At 41.9% G+C, this 25421-nt stretch overlaps 4 protein-coding genes across 4 annotated transcripts; 1 reads left to right on the top strand and 3 right to left on the bottom strand.

The window, feature by feature from the left end:
- Window positions 1–309: 309 nt before the first annotated feature.
- Window positions 310–1419, bottom strand: LOC133001510 (gamma-crystallin M2-like). The gene is made up of 3 exons (XM_061071105.1): window positions 1387–1419; window positions 697–942; window positions 310–588 (listed from the first exon to the last, which is right to left on the bottom strand). The coding sequence occupies exons 1-3, from the start codon at window positions 1417–1419 to the stop codon at window positions 310–312; spliced, it is 558 nt and encodes a 185-aa protein (XP_060927088.1).
- Window positions 1420–3130: 1711 nt separating this feature from the next.
- On the top strand, window positions 3131–10036 carry inpp5e (inositol polyphosphate-5-phosphatase E). Its single transcript, XM_061071076.1, has 11 exons — window positions 3131–3198; window positions 4359–5225; window positions 6014–6137; window positions 6245–6342; window positions 6469–6593; window positions 7124–7243; window positions 7356–7463; window positions 7656–7817; window positions 7920–8035; window positions 8183–8319; window positions 8538–10036. The coding sequence occupies exons 2-11, from the start codon at window positions 4429–4431 to the stop codon at window positions 8668–8670; spliced, it is 1920 nt and encodes a 639-aa protein (XP_060927059.1). The 5' UTR covers window positions 3131–3198; window positions 4359–4428; the 3' UTR covers window positions 8671–10036.
- Window positions 10037–10081: 45 nt separating this feature from the next.
- On the bottom strand, window positions 10082–16286 carry pmpca (peptidase, mitochondrial processing subunit alpha). The gene is made up of 13 exons (XM_061071097.1): window positions 16201–16286; window positions 14515–14717; window positions 14335–14414; window positions 14123–14205; window positions 13887–13981; window positions 13634–13734; window positions 12957–13220; window positions 12465–12557; window positions 12263–12381; window positions 12071–12161; window positions 11798–11860; window positions 11546–11690; window positions 10082–11455 (listed from the first exon to the last, which is right to left on the bottom strand). The coding sequence occupies exons 1-13, from the start codon at window positions 16245–16247 to the stop codon at window positions 11286–11288; spliced, it is 1554 nt and encodes a 517-aa protein (XP_060927080.1). The 5' UTR covers window positions 16248–16286; the 3' UTR covers window positions 10082–11285.
- A 545-nt stretch (window positions 16287–16831) lies between these two features.
- Window positions 16832–18953, bottom strand: LOC133001507 (granzyme A-like). The gene is made up of 5 exons (XM_061071101.1): window positions 18890–18953; window positions 18659–18800; window positions 17984–18131; window positions 17604–17879; window positions 16832–17508 (listed from the first exon to the last, which is right to left on the bottom strand). The coding sequence occupies exons 1-5, from the start codon at window positions 18951–18953 to the stop codon at window positions 17350–17352; spliced, it is 789 nt and encodes a 262-aa protein (XP_060927084.1). The 3' UTR covers window positions 16832–17349.
- Window positions 18954–25421: the final 6468 nt, after the last annotated feature.

Below are 25421 nucleotides of genomic sequence, written 5' to 3'. Positions count from 1 at the left end.
TTTATTTTATTGGTCCTTATGCGCATTGTACAAGTACTTTGATTTGTTTGTTTGAATATTGTTCACAATTGTACGTTCAGACCCACAATGCAACTGACTGAAACTGTATCTGCCAGGAGATTGGATACTCAGACCTGAGATCGTTGATTATTGGTAAAAAATGTATGTGTGAAATAAAAATTTAAACATGGATTTTTAAATGAGGGTGAAAAACCAGCTCTGCACTGTGTGAACGTGTGGAGACACTCAGAGTAAAAACGATAGGAAGCAGTAGTTTAGGTTTTGACAGTTTTATTCAGTGCAAAGAGTTTAATAGCAGGAGTCGGTGATGCGCTTCATGCTCATGAACCTCATTCCGCTCATGCCGGAGTTCATGAAGTTCCTGTACTCGCCGGGCCTCATGTACATCATCCTGCCTCTGTAGCTGGGCTGCTCGTACATCAGCCACTGGCCCTCCATCACGTTGCTGGACTGGCAGTTGGACATGCGGAACCTCTCCATGATGTTCTCACAGTCGTCCATCAGCTCGTGCATCTGGCCGCTGAAGTTCTCCCTCTCGTAGATCTTCATCCTGAAGGATCCCCTGTGCTGTGGTGCAGAAGAGGAGCTTTATCTTCAAGCTCTTCTACGACTTACTAGCAATTGGATTTCAAGCAATTTCTGTTACAGGGAATCTAGCCAGGTGTGAGATCTTACCATGGGGATCATGCGGCAGGACTTGATGCAGTCGCCGCTGGTGCCCATCATGCTCATGTAGTCGGAGTACTCGCCCCTCCTCAGGAAGTGCTGCTGGCCCATGAAGTTGGTGCGGTCGTACACCATGAAACAGCCTCTCTCCACCCTGCAGGACTGACACCTGCTCAGGAAGGAGGACATGTCGGGGCAGTCGCTCATGCACTCGTAGGTGCGACCCTGGAAGTTCCTCTCCTCGTAGAAGGTGATCTGGAGGGATAGAGGGAAAGGCTTTGGTTTGGCAGGCATGAGGTACACAAGAGGCACAAGGTCAAGTTAACCCAGTGAATATGGAGTGACACGAGTTGTGCTTCAGGCCCCATAAGTCAATCATTCACTCTTTAGCTTTTTGCTCAGTTTTTGTTCTCCACCACCAACTTTTACGGGAAATGTCTTTTTCTTTTTTTGGGATTAAATTCTCCCATATGTTTTTTGGCTTGATGCTAACTTTGTCTACTGTTGGTAGCTTGGCAGTTTTCGCTGCTTGCTACGACCAAAATTTGCCACTGGATCGCCGAATAAAAAATCAAAAAAAGTTAAGCTAAAATACACTCAAAAACTGAAAGTAAACGGACAGGACATTACAAGTCCAAATGTTGTGTTTGTCAATATTTCTGCCAATTAAGCCATGTGCAGTTTAGTAATAGAACTTACCTTGCTCATGGTGTTCATTCCAGTGGAAGTCATTTTGGCTGGTCAGTGGGTCTCTGCTGTGGCTGGAGCTGCTGCTGTTCTTGCTCTTGCACTGTACTGTACTCTGCCTGGTTTAACCCTTTCTTTTATACCTGCCACTGTAGACTGGCCCTTTGTGTAAACCCCCTGAGCCAGCAGCGATGCCATAGAAATGCACAGAATATGGAGGGATTGTCCCCCGATTCCAGGGGGCGTTTCTCGCACAACACATACTGATCACAGAAAGGGGGAAAGGGGTTAGCAATCGGGGGTCTCACCTTGACGTTGTTCTGTCATTGTCACCGACAGGGTGGTGTCAGCAAAAACATTTTTGCCCCTGCTGAATGTTTTTTTTTAACGTTGATTGATTTATTACCCTGTGTTCACTGTTGTACATTACATGAAAAAGAACTACAGGTAAAAACAGAGTGATGATAAACCCTGAATGTTAAACATTGTAAAAAGAGTTTAATACAATAAACAGCCAAAAGCAGCCTGTGGAGTTATAGTTATTAGTTCACAGAGAAATATTGGGTTAGTGATTATAGGGTTGATCTTATTAAACACAAAACACATTGATACATCGTAAACCAAATTCAGTAACAAGGATATGCACATGAAATAAAAACTTATGAAATTTGTGTTGTTTATCATGCCGCTTATACCCCTTCATATCACTTATCAAAGTCTACTTTTAAAATAATTGTATTTATTAATTGCAGAAAGAGGTTATCGTCTTTTGATTCCACATATGCATTTTGAAACACTTGAATAATTTGGTTGTCTTTTATTTTTAAATACAATCAAATGAAATACAGAAATCCCCTTATTGGTGTATCGAGGTCAGAGTTAGAAGGTTTCCCAGCCAGGTTTTATATCTGAGCCGAGCATCTCAGAAAACACAACAAACCCTGAGGCAAATGGATTAAACCAGCAGAACACGTCAGGTTTTTCACTTCTATCTGGACACAGGAAACTAGACAGTTGGAAACTAGAAATAGAAACCTGGTCTGATGAATCATGATTTCTGCTGGGGCTGCAGGTGGTAAGATCGGAATTTAATAAGGATGAATTTTTGCCAACCTGTCTGTGTCAACTCTCAGTGTTGTTGCCGGCATGTGCATCTATTTATGGCCAAAATGTACCCATCTTAAAATGCCTACTTCCAGCGGTCACCAGATTAGGATCTAGTAAACACTGGAAATCTGCAGTATCACTGAGAAATAGAACAGAAATAGAAATTTGAAGCAATCGGATAAACACGGCTCAAGATTCAAGGGATAGTTCACAGAAAAAGGAAAATTATCTACTCACCACTATGCCAACAGAGGGGTGGGTGAAGTGTTTGTTTTCAGGCTAAAAATAATAGTGTAAATGTCCAGGTTTACGGCCACTTTTGTGTTTTTATAACATTTGAAGAAGTTGTTATAATTTACTTAAATTGTAATGGATTTGGCTGCAACGCTGTTTACCAGTGAAACTCCAAAAGTGTTTTATGGACTCAAACACTTCACCCACCCCTTCATCAGCAGAATGGTGAGAGGATAATGAGTGAATTTTTTTTCTTTGTGAACTTGCGAATAAGAAGAATAAGGAAGTTTTCGCTTGCAGTTCCACTTCTCCTCACAGGATGTCGCTGTGACACTGACTCAGACCCGGCTGTGTGGGACCGTCTCCTCTTGGTTACAGGATCTTTGTTGTCAAACGTTGCTAAGGAAGTCGGAGCCGCTTCTGTCAAACTTCGCCTGATCGAGAGCAGACAGCTGAGCACGAGAGGTAACTTCACTTCAGAAGGTAAACAACAACACGACACAAGCACGGGACAATCACCTGTTTATTAACAAACAGTAAAATAATCCGCTGTACACGTTAGCAAAGCTACTCCACGTTAGCTCGGCTAGCTGCTGCACCGATAACATGGACTAGCTTAGCTAACTTGTAGAACTCCTGCTTTGCTAACTAGTAGAGTTGTATCTTTTCTAACTAGTTGTGTTGTATCTGTGCTAACTAGAAGAGTTGTGTATTTGCTAAATGAATCCAGATTGATAAATAACGTCAGTAGCTAAATGGGACTCGTTAGCTGAACGAAAGCTAGCTTAGCACAAATCACAGTGTGTCTCTGTGCAGTTGGATAGCAACAGGGTTATTGGCTAAGATTAGCATTAGCTAGCTGCTATTGATAATTCAACGTTAACTAATTAACTAATAGTCCATGTTGTCATGATGACACTAAGTTTGTTTATTAACTTATAAACTACAAGCTTTGTTTTGGATGAAGAATGATCGAAGCTTCAGATTTGTTGCATCTGAGTTCAGGGAAACTTGATGGAAACAATAAATAGACATTTGGTTTTTGACTCATTTGAAACTGGGGTTTTAGCTTCTCTGAGTTAATTTAGTCTAGATATGATTTCAATTTTGTTTGTTTTCAATTTGCTTTTGTTTCAAACATTTTCTCTAAATTTAATTATCATCTTCTCTGGGTTAATTTATACCATATTTGACAAGTCTAGGTGTGGAACAAAGCAGGGAAAAACCTTTTTGTTTCTCTCTTTCCTTTTTGTTTGTTTTTCAACAAATTTGATAGATTTTTCCAGAAATCTGAAGCTGTGATTTTAACTGTACTCTCTCCCTGTTAATCTCGTCCAGATCTGACAAGTCTCACTACAGTGGTTGTGCTTCAATCTGCATTGAAACCTGCATAATGTCAATACCTATATAATAGAGCGGTAATAGAGATCAATCATTCGACAGACAAAAAAGTTATGTAGGAATAAATGATCAGGAGACAACCTATGACTCACTTGCTTGTCTTGGATTTGACAGATTTTTATTTTCAGTTAAGATTCAGTGTTTACATTCTTCCTGACCAACATCAGACCAACTGATGAATATTTGGCTAAATTATTTTATTTGAACATTTTACTGAATCTCTTTCTGCTTTACATCTTCAGGTCTGTGTCACTCAAGCGATGAGAGACGTTTTACCCTCTGACCACAGCGGGTCTCAGACATGACAAGAGGATGACTCAGAATGGCGAGGACGGCGGCGTCCATCAGCACAGTGAAGCTCCTGACATAAGAGGTTCAGTTGTCAAGGACAGCCGGCCATTCAAAGCTCCCTTAGTGGATGTCAAGCAACAACATGATGCCCTTAAACTCACTGCTAGGAACAGAGAGGGAGAGCTCATTCCTTACCAGCCTCGGCCGCCCTTAATACCCAGGCAGACAAAGTCCAAGAGGAGTGTCTCCGTTGAGGAGACGGTGAGAAACAGGAGGCTGAGAAACAGCCAGGAGAGCCTGAGTGACCCGGCTGAGACCGGCTCCTCCACAGACTCGCTTAAAGACGACCAAACAGGACCGAATCCAGGTGGGTTCATCTTCAGTAGCGCTGCAGCCGTCAGGAACAAGGACTCCGGTGCGAGGCCCGTCTCTGCCACTTCAACAGGATCCCCAGTCTTCCGGGAGCGAGGGAGCAGTCTCTCAGATTATGAGAGGAGGCCTCACAGCCAGCAGAGCGACCCCACGGACCAGCTGGCTCGGCCCACCAAGGTACGCCTGTCCCCGGTGCAACCAACCGGGCCGCTGCCCACTCTGGAGAAGGGCTTTGTGGCAGCCACTTTAAAGGCTGCTAATAGGATTGACAGGGATTGTTTGGATTATGCCTCGCTGGCCAGAGAGAAGCTCGGGGAGAGACTCCACAGGAACCTGAGCGACAGCCGGCTCCTGGAGAACATGGGGTCGGATAGCGCCTCTGTCAACTCCATGAGGTCCACGTACAGCGTGCTCAGCCCCATCAGGCCTCAGGACGTCAGGAACAGGTACAGTAGCAGAACATGGAGAGGATTCTGCTGGAGTCTTCTTCAGGCTGGATGTGCAGCCTTTTTCCTACAGTTTATTCTTCCTGGTGTCAAAGCGTTTTTAGAAACTGGTTTCTGCCCAGGCTTCCTAAGCTGCTAATTTACACGTAGGTTAGTGACACCTTGAGCCCAATTTAGAACTGGGTCTGTGTATTTGCATCCTTTCTATAATCAACACAGTTATTCATTTGCAAATACAGGTAACTTTGTCTGTAGTTGGTCAGTGAGCTCAGACCAGGCTTTAATATTATACTCATCAAAGGAAAGGTTACTATGCACACACACTTTTTATTTTAGACACAGTATCTTATATCCACTATGAGAATTTGAGATTCAATAGTCCCCTCTGCTTGGACGTTTTGCTTCAGGACTGAGTGTCACCAGCAGACTGTTAATGTCTTTCTCTGTGTGTGTATGTGTGTGTGTGTGTGCGTAGTGCTCACATCTTTTAAAGAAAAGGGGAACGTGAAAGTGTGGAGGGAGATTAACACAGATACTCAAAGAGATGCTTGTTCAGCACAGTTTTTGACAGGAGGAGGAGCAAAAAAAACTGCTTTAGCTTAAAGTCTTGCTACACATTCAGAACCCAGGAGGTAAAAGTCAAATGTTTGTTTCTATACCTTTGATATAAAATCTGAAACCATCTTCACTTCTCCTATATTGTATATTAAGTTGTTATCAGTTAAACCCGAAACACGCTATGCTTCTAATATAAGTGCTAACTGTCCTTTCCAACTTGTATTTTCTAGGAGTTTTCTGGAGGGCAGCGTGCTGGGAAGCGGTGCGCTGCTCGGGGCTGAGGAGCTGGACCGCTACTTCCCTGACAGGAGACTAAACGTCTTCATCGCCACGTGGAACATGCAGGGGGAGAGGGTGAGAGGAAATCGTGGCTCTGCAGCGTCTCACAAACCAAGAAACATGTAAAGTGTTGGCGCTTCCTGCACCAACTGGGATGTAACTGAGTTTTTGTCATTCCTCAGGGACTTCCACTCAACTTAGACGATCTCCTCCTTCCAACTGACTCTGAATTTGCACAAGACTTTTATATTATCGGTGTTCAGGAGGGTTGTCCTGACAGGTATGATATGCTTTGTTGGATTTTAGTCATGTTCACTGAATAAAAATGCCTTGTGTTATTATTGATTATTCTACCAGCGATGTAAACATAGCTCTAAACACTTGGTGTGTGTGTGTGTATGTGCAGGAGGGAGTGGGAGACTCGACTTCAGGAGACTCTGGGACCTTATTACGTCATGCTGTATGCAGCATCACATGGCGTTTTGTTTCTCACTGTATTCGTCAGAAGGGACCTCATCTGGTTCTGCTCAGGTCAGTGCTACTTCATGTAAAACATGGAATAGAAGTCAGTTTTGGGGGATTAAACTTGAGCTGAAACACAATTAGTTGATCTACGGAAATACTTTCTTTTTTAACAAAATGCCCAGGATACACCAATTATACTACTTGAGGATATTGGGTATTCGCTGATTTTGTTATTTATTTGATAGTAAACCGAATATTTTATTATTTGTATGGACATAACAAGACATATGAGAAATCACATTTGTCTGTGGGAAAATGTAAAGAAAGTCTGATTGATTGATGATGAAAATAAGTACCAGACTCCTCCCACATTGATGCTTTCATATGTATAGTGTAGATGAGATTGTGGTGAGATGATCATATTATTATTTTTAATTTGATGGTTTCACATTTAATCCACAGTTAGAATCAGACACCCGATCATCATCCTCATGGTTATTGGTTGTAAAAGGATTTTAATGTGATGACATATTTCTTCTCTTTGTGTTTGAATCCATCTGATTTGTCACTAACCTTCATTCTGTTGACTGATGCAGAAGTGGAACACGCCACAGTCACAACCAGGATCATCTCTCAGATCAAGACCAAAGGGGCTGTGGGAATCGCCTTCACCTTTTTTGGAACTTCCTTCCTGTTCATCACATCCCATTTTACCTGTGAGTAGAAAGTGTGACTGTAGAAAGGACTGGTTTTATACGTTTCTTCTGAAGTGAAGCAGGGATGTGGCAGTTCCAGTGTTTCCAACTTGTCCGTCTGTTCCTCCCTCAGCTGGAGACGCCAAAGTTTACGAGAGAATCCTCGATTACAACAAGATCATCGAGGCTCTAGCTCTTCCCAAAGGCCTTCCAGACACAAACCCTTACCGCTCCACGCAGTGTAAGACTCATTTAAGTTTAGCCTTCATGATTTAGAAAAGGTGTAACATGATGACTTTAACAGCTGCTGCAGTTAACTTAATTTCCGTTGTTCAAACATGATATTTTATGTATTTAAGTCACTTTCAAAATTGTCTTAAAACTGTTAGAATTAGATTTCAATATATTGAGATCCAGTCATTTTTAATTGCAGCTGACGTCACCACGAGATTCGACCAGGTCTTCTGGTTTGGAGACTTTAACTTCCGGCTGAGTAAGGACCGCGGTGAGGTGGAGGCCATCATGAGCCGCAGCACAGGAGGCGACATGGGCCCCCTGCTGGAGCACGATCAGCTCTCTAAGGAGATGAAGGAGGGTAAGCACGCAAGACGGAGGGTTACATTTCTGTGAAAAGATTTGTCCTAAATAGTCTTGTTGTGTTTGATCCTCACCGGAGAATTTGATTCCGTTTCTCCAGGTTCTATCTTTAAAGGCTTTCAAGAGGCACCAATTCGCTTTCCCCCAACGTACAAATTTGACGTCGGCTGCGACTTCTATGACAGGAGTTCTAAACAGAGAACGCCTTCGTACACAGTAAGAAGACAAAAGAGAAACTCTGCTCTGTTAATTTAGTCATTAAATCTCCAGAAGGAGTCAAATCCAGTGTTCAGCTGCTGTATCTAGACTCAGGTCCTGTTAAATCTCCGCTGGGTTTAAGTGTTCTGTTGTTTGGATTCACAGGACAGGATCGTGTTCAGGAGCAGACAGGCCGACGACATCAAAGTCGTCAAATACAGCAACTGCTCCGGCATCAAGACCTCAGACCATCGACCCGTCATCGGTGTCTTCCAGGTCAAACTGAGACCGGGCAGAGACAAGTGAGTCACAGACAGTGTTAGTGGCTTCACTGCCTTCACTGTTTTTTATAATCACCTTCTGTTGTTGGTCATTTAAAAACGTATTCATACATATTTGCCATTTTCAGATGTTTGGACAGTAAGAATATTTTTTTCTGCCTTTTAAACTCAATGCTTAGAGACTTTTTTCCTTCCGACCTCATAATATCTGCTGTTCTCTGTTTACCTCTGTTTGTCAGTATTCCTCTGGGTGCGGGACAGTTCGACCGAGGCGTTTACTTGGAAGGCATTCGGAGGAGGATCAACAGAGAGCTGAAGAGGAGGGAAGCCATGAAGCACCAAGGTAGCAGCACAGTCTGCGCCATCTCTTAGACCCTTGAAGTGGATTCTGTGGACCAGGCCGGACTGGACCAGGCTGGACTGGGTCCAACTGTTCCAGAAACAGGTGGAAAAGGACCAAAAGGAAACCAGAGTTGTCTTGAAGTCCCGCTCTGGGGAACACCATTTATTTATTTCCCCTTTGTGCCTTTTTATTTGAAAGAAGACATATTAACACCTTAACACTGCAGTAAACATAGGCCAGTCTGAAAATAACTGATTTCGTACAGGTAGGTTTTGTGATGCCACAAACCTCAGAAACCATTCCTGTCAACATGTGGGCGGGGCTCAGCTACAGGTGAGCTGAGACAGGGAGGAGACGGGGAGCAGGAGGCCTCACTATCGTCACATTCACAGATTCTATTCACAAACTAAGAAAGGGACGTGTAGAATTGTATTTTAAGCCGTTTTAAGGCATTAAACCTTTTGAATATTTCATTTTGGGGTACACAGATGATATTTTTGGGGGATGTATTAAAGTACCGGAGTGGGACTCTTAACTACACAGAACCAAGTGCAGGTTGTGGTGACTGAGCAGACTGCGCCCTCTGTTGGACATTCTGGAGAACTTTGTGTGTGTGTGTGTGTGTGTGTGTGTGTGTGCTGCTGGTCTAAGGGAGTATCTGACTGTCCTTGAGGGCAGGGACCTTGAGGTCAGTCAGACAAGCAGAGATTCACAGACACAGCTGCAGTCTAGCCTTTATTTATTCAGTTGTCGTTGTTGCTTTACTCTTCAGTCACACGCCGTGGAGCTGATGTAACTGCATTTCATTTTTCTAATTCATTTTCTAGCCATTTAAAAGCATCATGAAACCCAGTGTTAACGTGTTTGACTGAATTTGTCATTATTGTTGAAATGCCTTGTGACTTAGGGAATCACAGGTAAGTGCAGTAAAGGTTTCGCTGCACCTCATGCCACACTGGTCGGTTTTTACCTTTAAAGAAGGTAGCTGTTCCATTGTTTCTATCATCGAGTCAAATGGCCTGAGGTCAGCGAACACTACAGGGATGCGGTTGTTACACGGTACTGTTGAATTTCAAGTGTATCTGACGTTTAAGTTTTTAAGGAACTCACTTCCTGTAAAATAGGATTTTATTTATTTACGTTATTGCCTGTCACACATGTTTCTCTTATCAGGCCAAGTAATCCTTTACAGCAGATTCTAACTCATTGCCTTAACCTCTCACCACCCTGCTGCGTAACCTCATATATCCTGTAACCTCTCCATGTACTGTATGTCACATTAATGTATTCCATCATGAAAAGTGCCTGTAGGTCTTGTTTTCATTTCCTCAGGACCTCTTTGTCTTTTTCTATGTTCACCTGTGATGTCACAGAGTTAATAAACATTTTAAAACACTCGTTTGTCGGCTGAATGGTCGTAAATCAATGCAACGCTGGAGCTTTTGAAATATATTGTTTTTATTTCAAAAAAAATTATATATTTGATGTAATGGAACTGCAGTTGTTTACAGGTCACATTTGGTGTATTGGCTGCATATTGTCAACATGTGGCCTTCTCTTGCTTTTCCAGGTTTACCAATCTTAGCTTTAACAGGTGACCTCCGGAATACGACTAAATTTACAAACCTAAGATGTTTCTTTACTATTCTGTCATTATCAAGAGAATATTCAAACACAAGACAGGATAAATATTAACTATTCATGTGAATCCTTTCAATTTACTGCCACTTGTGTAATTACCACTCAAAACAAAAGGGGCTTTGAATGAGTTGTGTCGACACTGAGGATCAAACCTCCCACTGCACTCTCCAAAAATAATTTCCTGTCAAACCTCCCTTTAAATGTATCCCCGTGAAGTTTATTGAAATCTACACGGACACCGACAAAAACATAAAGTACAGAAAAGGGTTTGACTGTAGAGTTCAGTCTCCTCACAGAGCGTCTGTGACAGAAACCACGATCTCAGTCCTCAGATGTACAGTTGGCCAGCAATGTCCTTACCACTAGTATCATAACTAACATCACTGTGAATTGTGTCTCCTTGAGCCTTCAGAGATTATGAAGTGCTTTTGTATAAATAGTAAGATTTTTCAGTTTCTTTATCTGCTGAGTTTGAGCTCTGTGAATTTTTTAGAGCAGGAACGTCTGTAAAACTGAAAAATTTGAAAGGCTCAATAAAGAGTAACAGCATTGACCGAGCTGCGGATGTTACCCGTCCTCCTTTCTCTCGTCTCTATGCTGATTCCTCTGTGTAAAAACTAAACACATCGATACTGAGAGGGTTTTAAAACAGGAAATGAATTCTCTAACTATGCCCTTGGTGGCGTGGGGGGGGAATTTAAAACCCAACTCCTGTAAACCCTCAGTAAATAATGACGCGTGGCTTCATGCCCACCAAACCATAAATACATACAATCCAACCGTAGTTCGACTACATCTGAGTAAAATGTACCATCTCTTTAAAATCCACAGTCACTTGAAGGTTCACTTGAGAGCCCCAAGAGTTAGCCCCCCCCCTCCCCGGGTGGGCTCTGCGGAGCTCTGGGGGAGGAGGGAACACTTGATCTTCCAGTTCAGCTTATTTACAGGGATGTTTGCCAGTTCACATAGTAGTGGTGGTGGTGGTGGTGGGAGGGAGGTGAGTCTATCGGAAGAGACGATACATGCGGGGCAGACGTCCGTCTTTGCTGGACAGGGCGGCCTGGATGTGCTCGTACGAGGGCAGCTCCGTCAGGTCGCCCAGAGCCGCTACTGAGGGTTTACTACGCAGCATCTTGGTGGTCACTCTCTTGATGTCGCTGGCTGTCACGTTGCCTGGAAATGAATCAGACAAATAGAATAAGAATGAATTTTACAATGTTTTAGAGCCACTTTCCCAGTCAGAAGGTGTTTCTAAGGACTCACTTATTAGGTCGCACAGTTCATGTGGCAGTTTCCTCTTTCCCGTGGACAGAACCTGGCGACCGACGTCCTCAAAAATAACCGGCCGCGACTCCAGGTTCATCATCAACATGGACTTGAGCTGAGTCTTGGCTCTCTCTAGCTCCATCTGGACACACAGGGGGGGAAATGTATAATCACTTACTTACTCTTTGATCAAGTGACAAGAGTTGTATCACAAACTCTGTACTGGAGTTTCCCTGCGATGAAAGTTACCTCTCCTGCGATTCCAGCCATTTGAATGAACTCTCTGGTTATTATTTCCACCATTTCCCGAACCTGAAGAGATGAATGTATGCAGCCAATGAACAAACGAGCTATTAACCATTAACAGGAAAGATTTTCACTAAGACAACAAGTTCAATCCCAGTATTAGTGTGTGTGTATATATGACATATATCCGAGGTGAGGAAGCATTAAGGACCTTGACTATGGGTCAAGTTACAAAAACCAGAAGACACTCTGCTGGTGTCTGGGCTCAGTACCAACCTGTCTGGGGTCTGAACTGGCATGGATACACAGCAGGCCACTGTCGTCATAGCTGTGATGGTAGGAGGTGGCATTGTACATCCAGTGATGCCTACAACAGAAAAGCCAAATTAGTCACAATGAATGAAACCTGTTGTCTGGAGTTGTATTTGAGAAGCAAAGGTTGAAACTAAAATGCACAGAGATGCTGACCTGTTGAGCACGTTGAGGTAGAGGCGGGTGAACATGCCTTTACCGGGTCCTCCTGCAGAAAAGGAGCCTCCTCCACCCATCATCATGTTGAGCACTGCGAACGGGATGAAGTCCTCCTCCTGGAAAGGAAGCACTCATTAAAAAGGTTTGTAGCCAACAGGCATGACACAAGTGAGTGAAGGAAAGCACCACAAACACCCACCAGGAAGGAGCAGCTCTCCAGGCCGATCATGATGTGGGTGAGCTCTGGGATCGGGGTGGGGCCGAGGCTGACGTCCGACATGTCCTTCTCCATCTAACAGGTGGAAAAAAGATGTTATTAAACCTTATAACTAATTAATAAACCAAAGTACTGTTGAAGCAGAATTTCCACTTTTAACTCAAATTCCATCCTTCATAAATACAGCCAAAAAAGAAGATTTTCTTTTATAACTAAAAATAATTAACACTCGACATGGGCCAAATATAGATTAAATTACATGACGGCAAACTGTGTTGCAGTGAAAACTTTATCCGTGTGTTTTTGTATTTAAAGCATTAGACGCATTTATTTGTTATGGTTGTTCTGTTCCACATTCTGTCAATGTGAACAGATCTTTTTCTTGTCTTTCCTACCATTTCAACCTGGAAACCTGAAGAGACGTTTGGGCCCAAATCTGGTGCAAAGATGTTAACGATAGAACCGATGACTCACCTTGACGATGCCCCCCGTGTACTGTGCCACGGACAGGTCCACGTTGGACACGCCGCTCGCTCCCCACACCGGCCTCACGTCCAGCAGGTACTTCCTGGCACATTCCACCAGCTGCTCGTGCTCGATGCCCACCCCGGCCAACACCATGCGCTCAGGGCAGTAGTAGTTACTCAGGTAACTGTGAAGCATTTTCCTGTCGATCTTCTCCACGTTGTCTGTGGGACAGAAGCGCGGCAGTCCGACCGTGTTGCCTCGATATGCAGCCTGGAAACAAACGGCAAAGAGTCAGGGACACGTTCGAAGTGACTTCAGTCAGACAAATTACAACATGCGGCTTTTACTTCTGTTGTCGTGCAGTTAAATAGAAACCTTTATATGACTAAGACGTAGTGGTGGGATTCTACAAACACGAGTACAAAAATAAACAAATATATAACGTGTTTAGTGGGGACATCTTAAAATGCTAACATTAGTTTGCCTGTTTGTTTGAAGGAGTTATGAAAGGTTGAGCTTGACAGAAAACTTGTAAAAACTTTCTGACATGTTACAAGTCACCCCAAAAAGCTGCAGCCCCCCCATTATTAACTCCCTGGATGTTATAACACACTGATAAAGATCATGGATTATTACTTTAACAGAGAGGTAGTGTTGTGGTGTCAGAAGCATGTGTGACTCACAGCGTGGATCATCTCGGTGAGTAAAGGTTCAGGGTCCGGCCTCATGTTCAGGTCTTCTAACTCAAAGCGCACCACCATCTTGGTCATCTCAATCTCGTCATCTGCATGGAACCAACACATTTCACTTTCACTAAAACACTGGTGCAGACCCCTCGCAGGTGTTATAAACCCGTCCATGTGGTGTCGAGTTATTTTGCTTGCACTTACACAAACAAATACACACGCACACACACAGGGTCGTTATTTGACTTACCCAGTAGGCGAGGCTGCAGTACAGCATCAGAGAGAAGACTAACCACTGTATCCAGACCCTTCACTTCAGCAGACACTGCATACATGGTTGTATCTCTGCACAGGAAAATAGAACGCATCCCAAAGAGCTGTGTTACTAATAAAGGAGGAAATAACAAGCTTCTACTTGGACAGCATGAATATACCAGTGTTAGATTTTACAACACTGAGACAGGTCACAGGTGAGAGATTCCCTACCTTGATGATTGGCAGTCACATATTCCTCCGTGCTTTTCCAGCGTCAGCAGGATTTCATCTTTGCTTCCATACTGAGCTGTAGACTTTGAGGACAAAACAGACTGTTGTCAACAGGAGTTCATGTAAGATGATCATGTTTTGTTTTTTTATTAGGCCTTACTGTTAACACAAATGTTTTTAGCCAAAGGAAGCTAAAAAGTTGAAGTACTTACAGAAAAGGCAAGTTTCTCTACGAAATGTGCTATTCCACTTGGGTATTTTGCTTCATATCTGGATCCCGAGTTTACTAAAACTTAAAGAGAAAAAAAGAAAGAATCCACAATTAATTCACTTCAACCAGATCCTGAACTAATTATGGAAAATAAAAATAGCATATAAATCCTGCAACTTACTTCCAACTGTGCAAAATTGACCAAACTTGTTTTGTGAAGCAACTTTGAGGCCATTTTCTAGAGTAGTGATCTTGGTCTCGTATTTCTCGTGACCATCCACGGATGCAAACACCGGCTTCGGGATCCCAGGCAGCGGCGAGGACAGGGAGATATTCGAGTATCTGCCGACGCTGCTGTACTCTCTGTAGGCGGCGATCCCAAACCTTCAAGTACAACAAGGAAAAGCATCTTCAAAATACTAGTAGTGGAAACAGTACAGAGCTCTAACGATTAATTGATTGATATTAAAATATAGATAATCAAATAATTTGTTTGACTAATTTTCACAATAAATGTAACATTGTGGATTTCTTTTCAATTTAAAGACTGATGTTTGCTCTTGAGTGAAGGTTGTGGTGGTTTTGAAGTTTCCTATACGAGCCTAAAATGACAAACACAACATTTTAACATGACTAACAACCCTCTGCACATGTGTTTTCCTGCCTGTTTACACGTGCAATAACAATCTACACATACTCCATAGAGTTAAAGTTGTTAATTCATTTGCAACGAATGCTCACTGCACCTTTGAAGGTTTATAGTGTTAGTGTTGTATTTGACTGGTTTAATGTAACCTCTTTCTACCTTGGTTTTATTTTAATTGAACGATTGCACCACTGAGCTGATCAGTTTCTTCTTTGTACTGTTGACCTTGTGTTGACACTTCTCTAAAAACAACAACTGAACTTTACAACCTTCACAAAGGAAGCATTACCCCGAGTCTGTCCCTGTGAAACTAAATATACTTAATAGTTTAGCCACTACTAAACTAAGTTAAATACTGTTTTAGGACTCTCATTGACTGGTATTTGCATTATTTTTGATTAATCAATTCATCTCTAGGTCAATAATAACATGAAAGAAAAAAAATCCGGAACCAAACATATTGAATTCACTATAGAAGACGACAAAATAATAAATACATTCACATTTGAGAAGCAGAATCTGGATCATTTTTACTTATTTTCTTTAAAAGAAACTAGAGCTGGGTGATGACACAATATCGGTAAATATCACAATACAATTTTCATGGAAAGCAATTTGACAAATGTCCACGATAATAGATATGAATTAGGTGAATGAATATTAAAGCATCTCTTCCGAGTATTTAAGTTAAATCAGTATCTCTCAAAAAAAAGAAGTTTAACAGGCTTAACATTATAACCTTCACCTCACATCTGTTTGGGACATTTAGCAGAGGCGGAGGTCAACTAAAGATATTTGACTTGTTCATTAAAGAGATTTAAAACGAGGCTCGGCACCGAAACAGCGTTTAGTTTGATTACTTATGTTATATTTGGCTTGTTTTTAAAGTTGTTGCTCTCAAATCTTAGCTTCAGCTCACTATCAACAGACAGCAGGAAACTGACGGAGCTGATTAACAACATTAATAAACAAACCGGAACTTCCATCTGTCTTCTACACCCCCACAACAAAGCCCACTGACAGCCTCCTCCTGCTTTCTAACTGTATCCACTCCTTGATGCAACATTAGCTCAGCCTGTTAGCATTGTGCTAACCGAGGGAGCTAACCTGCAGTGAGGAGGACGCGGAGTCGTGACACTGATCACGTGTACCGCGTCGTGTTCACGGTGATTTAAAGAGTCTGGTTCCGGTTTACAGAGACGAGTGGAAACATGCTGTTACCTCTGGACACGACTCCAGGATCTGCACCTCGACATGTGAGTCGCCATCTTCGATCTCCTGTGACCGGAAGTCGACCCGGATGCGAATGATGAAGTCTAGACGAGCACTTCCGCTTTAGACAAAAGATTAAAAAATAAAAATAACTCTATTTATTTGAATTTATTTCCATTTTTTCACAATTATAATTTCAGCACAAATAATTAAACAGTATTATTACCATTTTAAAATTGTGGATGTAGAATTTGATCCATTCTTCCCACATAACGACTTTGGAAATTGGCTTTATGAGCTAATTCCCCTGCATCTAATGTCGACTCTGTCTCTGTTGTCACTTCAGTGTCTTGTTTAACCCCCCCCCCTTCTTTTCGCCTCATGTGATTCTCACTCTCTTTTCATGACTCACCTCCGAGAGACCTTCATCTTTTTTTAAATATCACCTGGATTATATAGTTATTGTTGGTGTTTGTATATGTGAATATTACTTTATACTTTTATTCAGAAAGGAGAGGAACGGCTATTTTAGAAAAATCTTCTCTTGACATTTGCAAAAAGTAAATAATAACTGTTGAAATGTAAGATAAAGAAAACACAACATATGAAATGATTTGTTTTTATTTGAACACTGATCTTAGGACCATGAAACCAGAGAAAACACGGCGCTGGGAGGGAGAACAAAACGTAAAAGAGTCGGCTGAGAGAAAGAAAAGCTGAGAGAGAAAGACAGACAGACCATGTGCACTCTTTATTTCAGCCTCTGCCTCTATGACAACAGAAATGTTGATGTGGGGTTTTAACACAGTATAAGAACATGGATCAGTGATGATTAGATAAAACATCATGGCCCAGAATTGATCTTTATTACAACACTTGTTTTCCACAAGACTTGAGCTGAAGCCTCCGTTTCAAATTAGGCACTTGATACAGGAAGTGGTGAATCTGTCTGGTTGGCATCAGTCTGGTTGAAGGACTCAATAATGTCCCTTTGGCGATTTGCTTTAATGATAAAAAACTGTCTCTCTAGTTTCAATATCAAAATAAAATCGAATTGGCCTGTTTTATTGCAGCAGAAGCAGAAATCTCCCTCGTATCACCTCACATAGAATTGATTAACATGGTCGCAAATACAAAATCCTTCACAGCGGGTGCTCATTAAATCTCAGACTTCTTCATTGTCTCTTTGATCCATTTGAGTTTTTCCTCTGTGAGATACGAGTAAACTCCTGGCTTGTCTATCTGGCCACACTCGGCTCCGAAAGAAGTGACTCCAACCAGCCCTCCGCTGCACACCAGTGGGCCTCCTGAATCCCCCTACAGAGAAAACCACAGTCACTGACAGGCAGTCCAGACACTGACAGGAGGGACGGCAGTTAAATCACTGCAGACAAAAATTCACCGTAACTCACCACACAGGTGTCAGCTTCATTTTCCACGGTTGAACCGGCACATATCATGCCGCTGGTGATCACAGGATGTCCGTTGTAATATTCAGCAGAGTTGCACTTCACTCTGTCGACCACGATCACATTGACGGACATCAAGACGTCAGACATTTCCATGGCATCCTTGTTTGTTTGGCCCCATCCTGCCACCATGCAGCTGGTCCCAGCTGCTGGATCTCTGATAGCATCACCCAACTTAAGACACTTCACCGTCTCGGTTTCCATCACAGATTCGTTAAGCTGAAATAAGTAAAGAACAAAATGTATTAATGCTGACTATCATCACATATATTGGCTGATTGTTCCATTTATTCATTGACATTGATACTGTACTGTTATTTTACCTTGAGCAACATGATGTCATTGACCCTTGTAACTTTATCATAGTGGGGATGTTGAAAATGCTTCGGATCCTTTCTGACCTGCCTGGAATTCTCTTCATTTGCCTTGATGGAGTGCACCCCCAGAAACACCGTCTTAATTTTGGAATGCCTAAAACACAGTATTATGTTTGATTACAATTCACAGAACTGTTCTGCACGCTGATATTTAAAGTGTTTTTAGATAAGATAAGATAATCCTTTCTTAGTCTCTCAACAAGGACAGAAACAAAGAGGACAGTCAGAAATATACACCAGTGAAGTGATGATAAGTAAACATGCAATACTTATGAGTGCAAGGAGACACAAATGAACTAATATGTAAACAGAATATATACAGTGAGAGAGTATAGTCCTTATTAGATTGATCGTATAACAGTGATCATGTGTGTCCAGTATAATAAAGTAACTGTGATTAAGTCAAAATTAGTTAATGCATTCAGATCATGTTAACATGTTTTTTTATCCAACACATTTGCAAAGGCAAATAAATCCAAGAGAAACATAATGCTGCATTTTCTATAACAATGTCATTTTTTTCAGATTTTAATCAGTACATAATGTCTTTTATACTGTCTGATGGAAATGAAGATTTCTTGTTGGCGCACGTTCTGAAATGTTGTAATTATGGTAACGTACTTCATACAGTGGGCAGCAGTCAGGACCCATGATTCATCGATCAGTATCCCTCCACACTCTGGTCTGGTTGTCTCAAGCAGAGCCATGTAAGGCAGCGAGTGGGGCTTCACTTCTTTCCCATTGATAATCTCAGAGCCATCACCTAAAACCAAAATTCAGATGATATATTTAAAAATCAAGAAAAAGAAAAAGTCGTAGCTGAAATATTTAAATCAGAAATATTCTACTCACTTGAGTGGACAATGAGGAGGACCATGCAGGAGAAGAGACTGGTGAAAGCCCCCAGGCAGGACATGTCTTCTTATCTCTCTCTCTGATGTGATGTTGAGATGCACTGAAGCCCCCCCTCAGTGCTCACACTCGTCTTTATGTCCTGAAGTCAAAGGATGTGGTCGGACCATGGAAATTCACGAGTCAGCATATTGGATGCAATCTTGACATAAGATCTGTTGTGCACCATCTCTGTGCAGAAGTCTGTGGTAACCGCTGTTATCATTTACCGCTCATCAGGTCGGGAGGAGACTATAAGTGATGCAGTTTCTTTAATCAGTGCAAAAATGTAATTGTAAAACAGGCACATAACACTGACAGCTAATAATCTGTGGGATAGCAACCAAATATGAAAAACTAATCAATGAGCATTAGGCATTGTTCCTAGTATAGTCTTTATAATGGATCAGCTTCACCTTTATTGTATAGGTTAGAGAGTGGTAATACTTTCACTAACTCTGTGTCAGAAAGAAAATAAGCATCATGTTGTTTCTATAATCTTCAAGTGAACAGAACACATCAATCAAGTCATCAATCTCACTGCATTATTTAATTCCTACTGACACAGTTTGCCACCACAGACACTAACTAATTGCTTTCTGATCACACCATACCTACACATTGTCAGGTATGACTGGGAAACAGCTTTTTAGTGTAAGTGTAGGTCTTAGACAGTGAATATAACTCTGGTACAGTACATTTCTACTTTAATATATCCCAAATAAACCACGGATATAAAACCAAACAAACCTAAAGGTGAAGGTGTGAAAATGGCAATATTTGTGCACAGAATATTTTCTCAGAAAAATATTTTTTACATTTCATTTAGCTGACGCATTTATCCAAAGCAACATACAATAAGTGCATTCAACCATGAGGGTACAAACCAAGAACAACAAGACTCAATAAAGTATTTATTTCTTCCAGAGAGCCAAAATACAAAGTGTTATAAGTAAGTGCTACTAAATTGTTCGTTTAAACTTTTATTCAAGGTATAGTCGGAACAGGTGTGTTGTAAATTTTAGCCGGAAGATGTGTGCCATCCCTGCCATCCTCCTGACGTCATTACGGTAAGCGTGCTGCGTCATTTCTTCACTTCCTGTTATTGCCACGGGTGGTGGTCGCTATTTGAATTAGCTCCTCCGCTAAACACGACTGTCTTTCTGTACTACTACGGCTAAAATCACCGGTATATAGTTAAACACCCTCACATACCAGCCCCTACTCTCTGGTGCTTTGTGATTCTGTGTTCTGTTTAAAACTCACCCTCGTAGTTATAGCAGCGATGTGTTCTCTCTCTCTCCCTCTCGCTCCACTGCTCTCTCTTGCTCCGAGTGTCTAATGTTTACTCACTCCTCTGCCTCCATTAACAGTAGTGGTTCATGTAATAAATGAAGTGTGTTGGTAGCGATGGAGGCGAGGCTTAGCGACTTAGAAGCTCGGCTCCGCAGCTTAGAACCCTCGTTAGCTGTAATTAGCCGGCCCGCGCTAGCCGCAGCGAAGCCACGTAGCTTAGCACGTAGCTTAGCCACAACTAGCAGTCCATCGACCTGCCCCGCCCCGTGCAGTCGGGAGCCCAGGGCGGCTGGGTGACGGTCCGGAGGGAGGGGGCAAAGTGCTACCCGTAAAGAGCCCACGATTAAAGACCCACCAGCTCACGTTTCAAATAGATTTTCTCCACTCAGCGACGCACCCGCTGAGAAACAAACTCTGATTATTTGCAACTCTGTTCTGAGAAACGTGAGGTTAGCAACACCAGCGACCATAGTCAATTGCATCCCGGGGGGCCAGAGCCGGCGACATCGAATCCAAATTGAAGCTGCTGGCTAAAACTAAACGTAAGTACAGTAAAATCGTAATTCACGTCAGCAGCAACGACTCCCGGCTTCGTATGTCGGAGGTCAGTAAAGTTAATGTTGAGTCGGTGTGTGCTTTTGCAAAAACGATGTCGGACACAATAATTTTCTCTGGCCCTCTCTCTAACACAACAGGTGATGACATGTTTAGTCGCATGTTGTCTTTTAACCGCTGGCTGTCGAGGTGGTGTCCTGTAAATGGTGTGGGCTTTGTAGATAATTGGCAAACTTTTTGGAGGAAACCTGGTCTTGTTAGGAGAGATGGCGTTCATCCCACTTGGGATGGGGCAGCTCTCTTATCTAGGAATATTACCCAGTCTATTACATGACAACCCAGAGCTGGGACCAGGAAGCAGAGCTGCAGTGCTAAACACTTCTCTGCGCTCCCTCTGGATCAGTCACACAACCGCATAGAGACTTAGAAAACCTAAACTCAGCTACAACTCATTTGAATGTCTTGTTCTTAGTCTTCCACGCCAATCCAGGAAACACCAACAGCCAATCATATTTGCTGTAGTTTATCGTGCTCCTGGGGCTTATACTGAATTTCTAACAGAATTCCCTGAGTTTTTATCAAACTTAGTCCTAAAGACCGATACAATTATTATTTTTGGTGACTTTAATATTCATGTTGACAATAATAAAGATAGCCTTAGCGTAGCATTTATTTCGATACTAGACTCAATTGGTTTCAGTCAGTGTGTACATCAACCTACTCATTGTTGTAACCACACACTTGACCTTGTATTATCATACGGTGTCGGAATTGAACATTTAACAGTACTTCCGTGCAATCCAATACTATCAGACCATAATTTAATAACCTTCAATTTTTCATTATCCGAATATATGCCCCTAATAAAAAAAACTCATTTTCTAGATGTCTACCTGATAGTGCTGTAGCTAAATTTAAGGAAATAATTCCGATTACATTTAAACCTGTATTATCCGTCGAAATAAACAACAAATTCTTTAAATAAACGAGCTCTATTGAGATTGACCACCTCGTAGATAGCTCTGTAGACTCATTACAATTAACATTAGACTCAATAGCGCCTCTAAAAAATAAATGTGTAAAACATAGTAAATTAGCTCCGTGGTATAATTCCAAGACACATGAGTTGAAACAAATATCAATAAAATTAGAAAGGAAGTGGCGCTCCAGCAACAGTGTTGAAAATCTCCTAGACTGGAAGAGTAGTGTTAAAGAATATAAAAAGGCTCTCCACAAAGCAAGAGCTGCCTATTATTCAAAACTAATAGAAGTGAATAAAACAACCCAAGGTTTCTCTTCAGCACTGTAGCCAGGCTAAAAGAGTCACACCTCCACCGAACCCAGTATTCCTCGATCCCTAAATAGCAATATCTTTATGACCTTTTTTAATGATAAAATTCTAACTATTAGAAATAAAATCAGCCATCTCCTGCCCTCAATTGGAACTAATACCCACCTAACAACAGAGATCTCAGAAACGGCTGAGAATCCTTCCCATTACTTAGACAGCTTCTCTCTGATGACCCGTGATCAGTTTACCAAAATAATCTCAGGTTCTAAACCAACAACCTGTATCTTAGATCCTATTCCTACAAAATTACTTAAAAGAAATTCTGCCCCTAATAGATAGTTTGTTACTTAACACAATCAATCTGTCATTATCATCAGGTTATGTACCACAGTCTTTTAAAATAGCTGTAATCAAACCCCTACTCAAAAAACCCACCCTAGACCCAGAGGTTTTAGCAAATTACGGGCCAATATCTAATCTCCCCTTCCTGTCTAAAATCTTAGAAAAAGTTGTAGCCAATCAGCTGTATGAGTTTCTCCAGGAAAATAATATATATGAAGACTTTCAGTCTGGGTTTAGAACCAATCACAGCACAGAGACAGCCTTGGCAAAAGTCACTAATGACCTTCTAATAGCTTCACATCAGGGACTTGTGTCTGTCCTTGTTCTGTTAGATCTCAGTGCAGCATTCCACACAATTGACCATCAAATTTTATTACAGAGACTAAAACAGTTTTAATGGAACCGCCCTAAACTGGTTTAAATCTTATTTTTCTGATCGCTCCCAATTCGTACGAATTAATGATGAGTCATCTGTGCGCACCAAAGTTAACCATGGTGTTCCACAGGGCTCTGTGCTCGGCCCAATTTTATTCTCATTATATATGCTTCCACTAGGAAACATTATCAGGACACACTCTGTAAATTTTCACTGCTATGCAGATGAAACCCAGTTATATTTGTCAATAAAACCTGATCAAAGTAATTAATTAACTAAACTTCGAGCATGTCTCAAGGACATAAAAACCTGGATGACCCGCAATTTTCTGTTATTAAACTCAGATAAAACAGAGGTTATTATACTCGGCCCTAAACATCTTAGAGAGACATTATTTAATGATATAGCTGCGCTAGACGACATTGCCCTTGCTTCCAATGACACAGTCAGGAACTTGGGAGTGATCTTCGAACTTATTTGTCCCTTAATAGTCACTTAAAAGTAATTTCTAGGACCGCGTTTTTCCACTTGCATAATATCTCAAAAATCAGACATGTCCTTTCGCAAAAAGATGCAGAAAAACTAGTCCACGCCTTTGTTACATCGAGACTGGCCTATTGTAATTCATTATTATCAGGCTGCAGCAGTAAGTCGTTAAAGACTCTACAGCTTGTCCAAAATGCCGCAGCACGTGTCCTGACGAGAACCAAGAAAAGATATTTCTCCAGTATTTGCATCGCTACACTGGCTTCCTGTTAAATCAAGAATAGAATTTAAAATTCTCCTCCTCACCTTCAAGGCCCTTAATAATATGGCACCTTTTTACCTCAAAGAGATGTTAGTACCATATCAACCAGCTAGAGCACTTCGATCCCAGAACTCAGTTTTACTTGTGGTCCCTAAAGTCTCTAAAAGTAGAGTAGGAGCCAGAGCTTTTAGCCATCAAGCCCCACTCCTGTGGAATAATCTCTCACTTTCAGTTCGGGAAGCAGACATGCTCTGTTCGTTTAACAGTAGGCTAAAAACCTTCCTTTTATATAAAGCTTATAGTTAGAGCTAATTAGTGCGGCAGAAAGTAACTCGTCCTATGTTCCAAAATAGGAAGCGTTTAGTTTAAAAAGGCATAGAGGTATTGATGTCTGATCTACTGAGTGGGCCACATGGTTTTCATCGTACTACCATACAAACCAGTAGCCAGTCAGATTTACCTTGAGCCTCAGTGTAGCCCTCAAGTTCGGCCTGTATCATTGATTAAAAGGCAAAAACCCCTGATGACGCTAAGACGCAGAGGGAATTTATGACACAAGACACACGGAGCTTCTCTTTCCTGCTTCTCCTTCCTCTTCTCCATACTTATCACATCAAAGTTATTCTTATCTCATCAGTACATGTTACTAACTAGACCCCTTTCCCGGAGTTTCTGTGCCTTATCGCCCGCGGATGCAGGGCCACAGCTGTGGCCGCACCATGGATTATGATTGTGGATCGCGCGTCAGAGGTCGCAATGGTGGATCCAGTTTGTTAGATTCTGTATCGTGCCAGCTGATCGTAGTGATAATGGAGGATCCTTTGTCGTGTTGGCATCGGATGATGGTGGACCACGACCGAGGCGGCGGCTGATAATGGATCCTAACTGGCGGCAGTGGACAATGACTGTCGACTATAGTGGATCCCATCCTGATGCTGGATCGTGATCTTGCTGGTTGCTGACCAGAGACTATGATTGCAGCAGGACTGCTTGACATATAGTATTGAAGTTATCCTTCAAAAATGTTTACCCTCATCGATGCTGCTAAAAACTTCTAATCCCGATGATGTTTTCCTACACTTGACATCTATTGCACTTCTGTCCGTCCTGGGAGAGGGATCCCTCACATGTGGCTCTCTCTGTGGTTTCTACGTATTTTTACCTGTTAAAAGGGGTTTTTAGTAGTTTTTCCTTACTCTTTTTGAGGGTTAAGGATAGAGGATGTCACACAATGTTAAAGCCCTATGAGACGAATTGTGATTTGTGAATGTGGGTTATACAAATAAAATTTGATTGATTGATGATAAAACTTTCTGCTGTCCTGATGTCAGTAGGGAGTTCATTCCACCATTTAGGAGGCAGGACAGCAAACAGTCAAGATTTTGTTTAGTGTTTAGCTCGCAGTGAAGGAGCAACAAGCCGATTAGCAGATGGGGTGCGGAGTAAACGGGCTGGGGTGTAACGTTTGACCATGTCATGGATGTAGCCTCGAACCGATCCGTTCACAGCACAGATCTTAATTATTAGCTCTGCAGAGGGTTACACAGTCAGCAACATGGCTCAGAGTGCAACCACAAGAAGTTAAAAAGGAAGGTTTGTATACGCTGTGATAAACAGGAAACATAACAGGAAGCAGACAGGAACTATCTAATGTCTGGTTTCACTGCTGCAGAAAGATTAATCAAACCCAGCACACAGTTGCACAGATAAAGATCAAAACAGAAGTGAGACATTGATCGGTGAAGTTTTCCATTACAGTTCCTAGCAGTCTGGGTGGGGGCTAACACAGAGTTGTCAAAGGTAATAGTCAGGTTGTGGGTGGGAAAGTCTTTCCCTGGAAGGGAAAGTAGTTCAGTCTTGTCAAGGTGTATTTTCAGGTGGTGTG

This window comes from Limanda limanda, chromosome 5, assembly GCF_963576545.1.
Source record: "Limanda limanda chromosome 5, fLimLim1.1, whole genome shotgun sequence".
NCBI lineage: Eukaryota > Metazoa > Chordata > Actinopteri > Pleuronectiformes > Pleuronectidae > Limanda > Limanda limanda.
The sequence above is the reverse complement of the archived record's forward strand: the minus strand, read 5'-3'. Positions and strand labels throughout refer to the sequence as shown.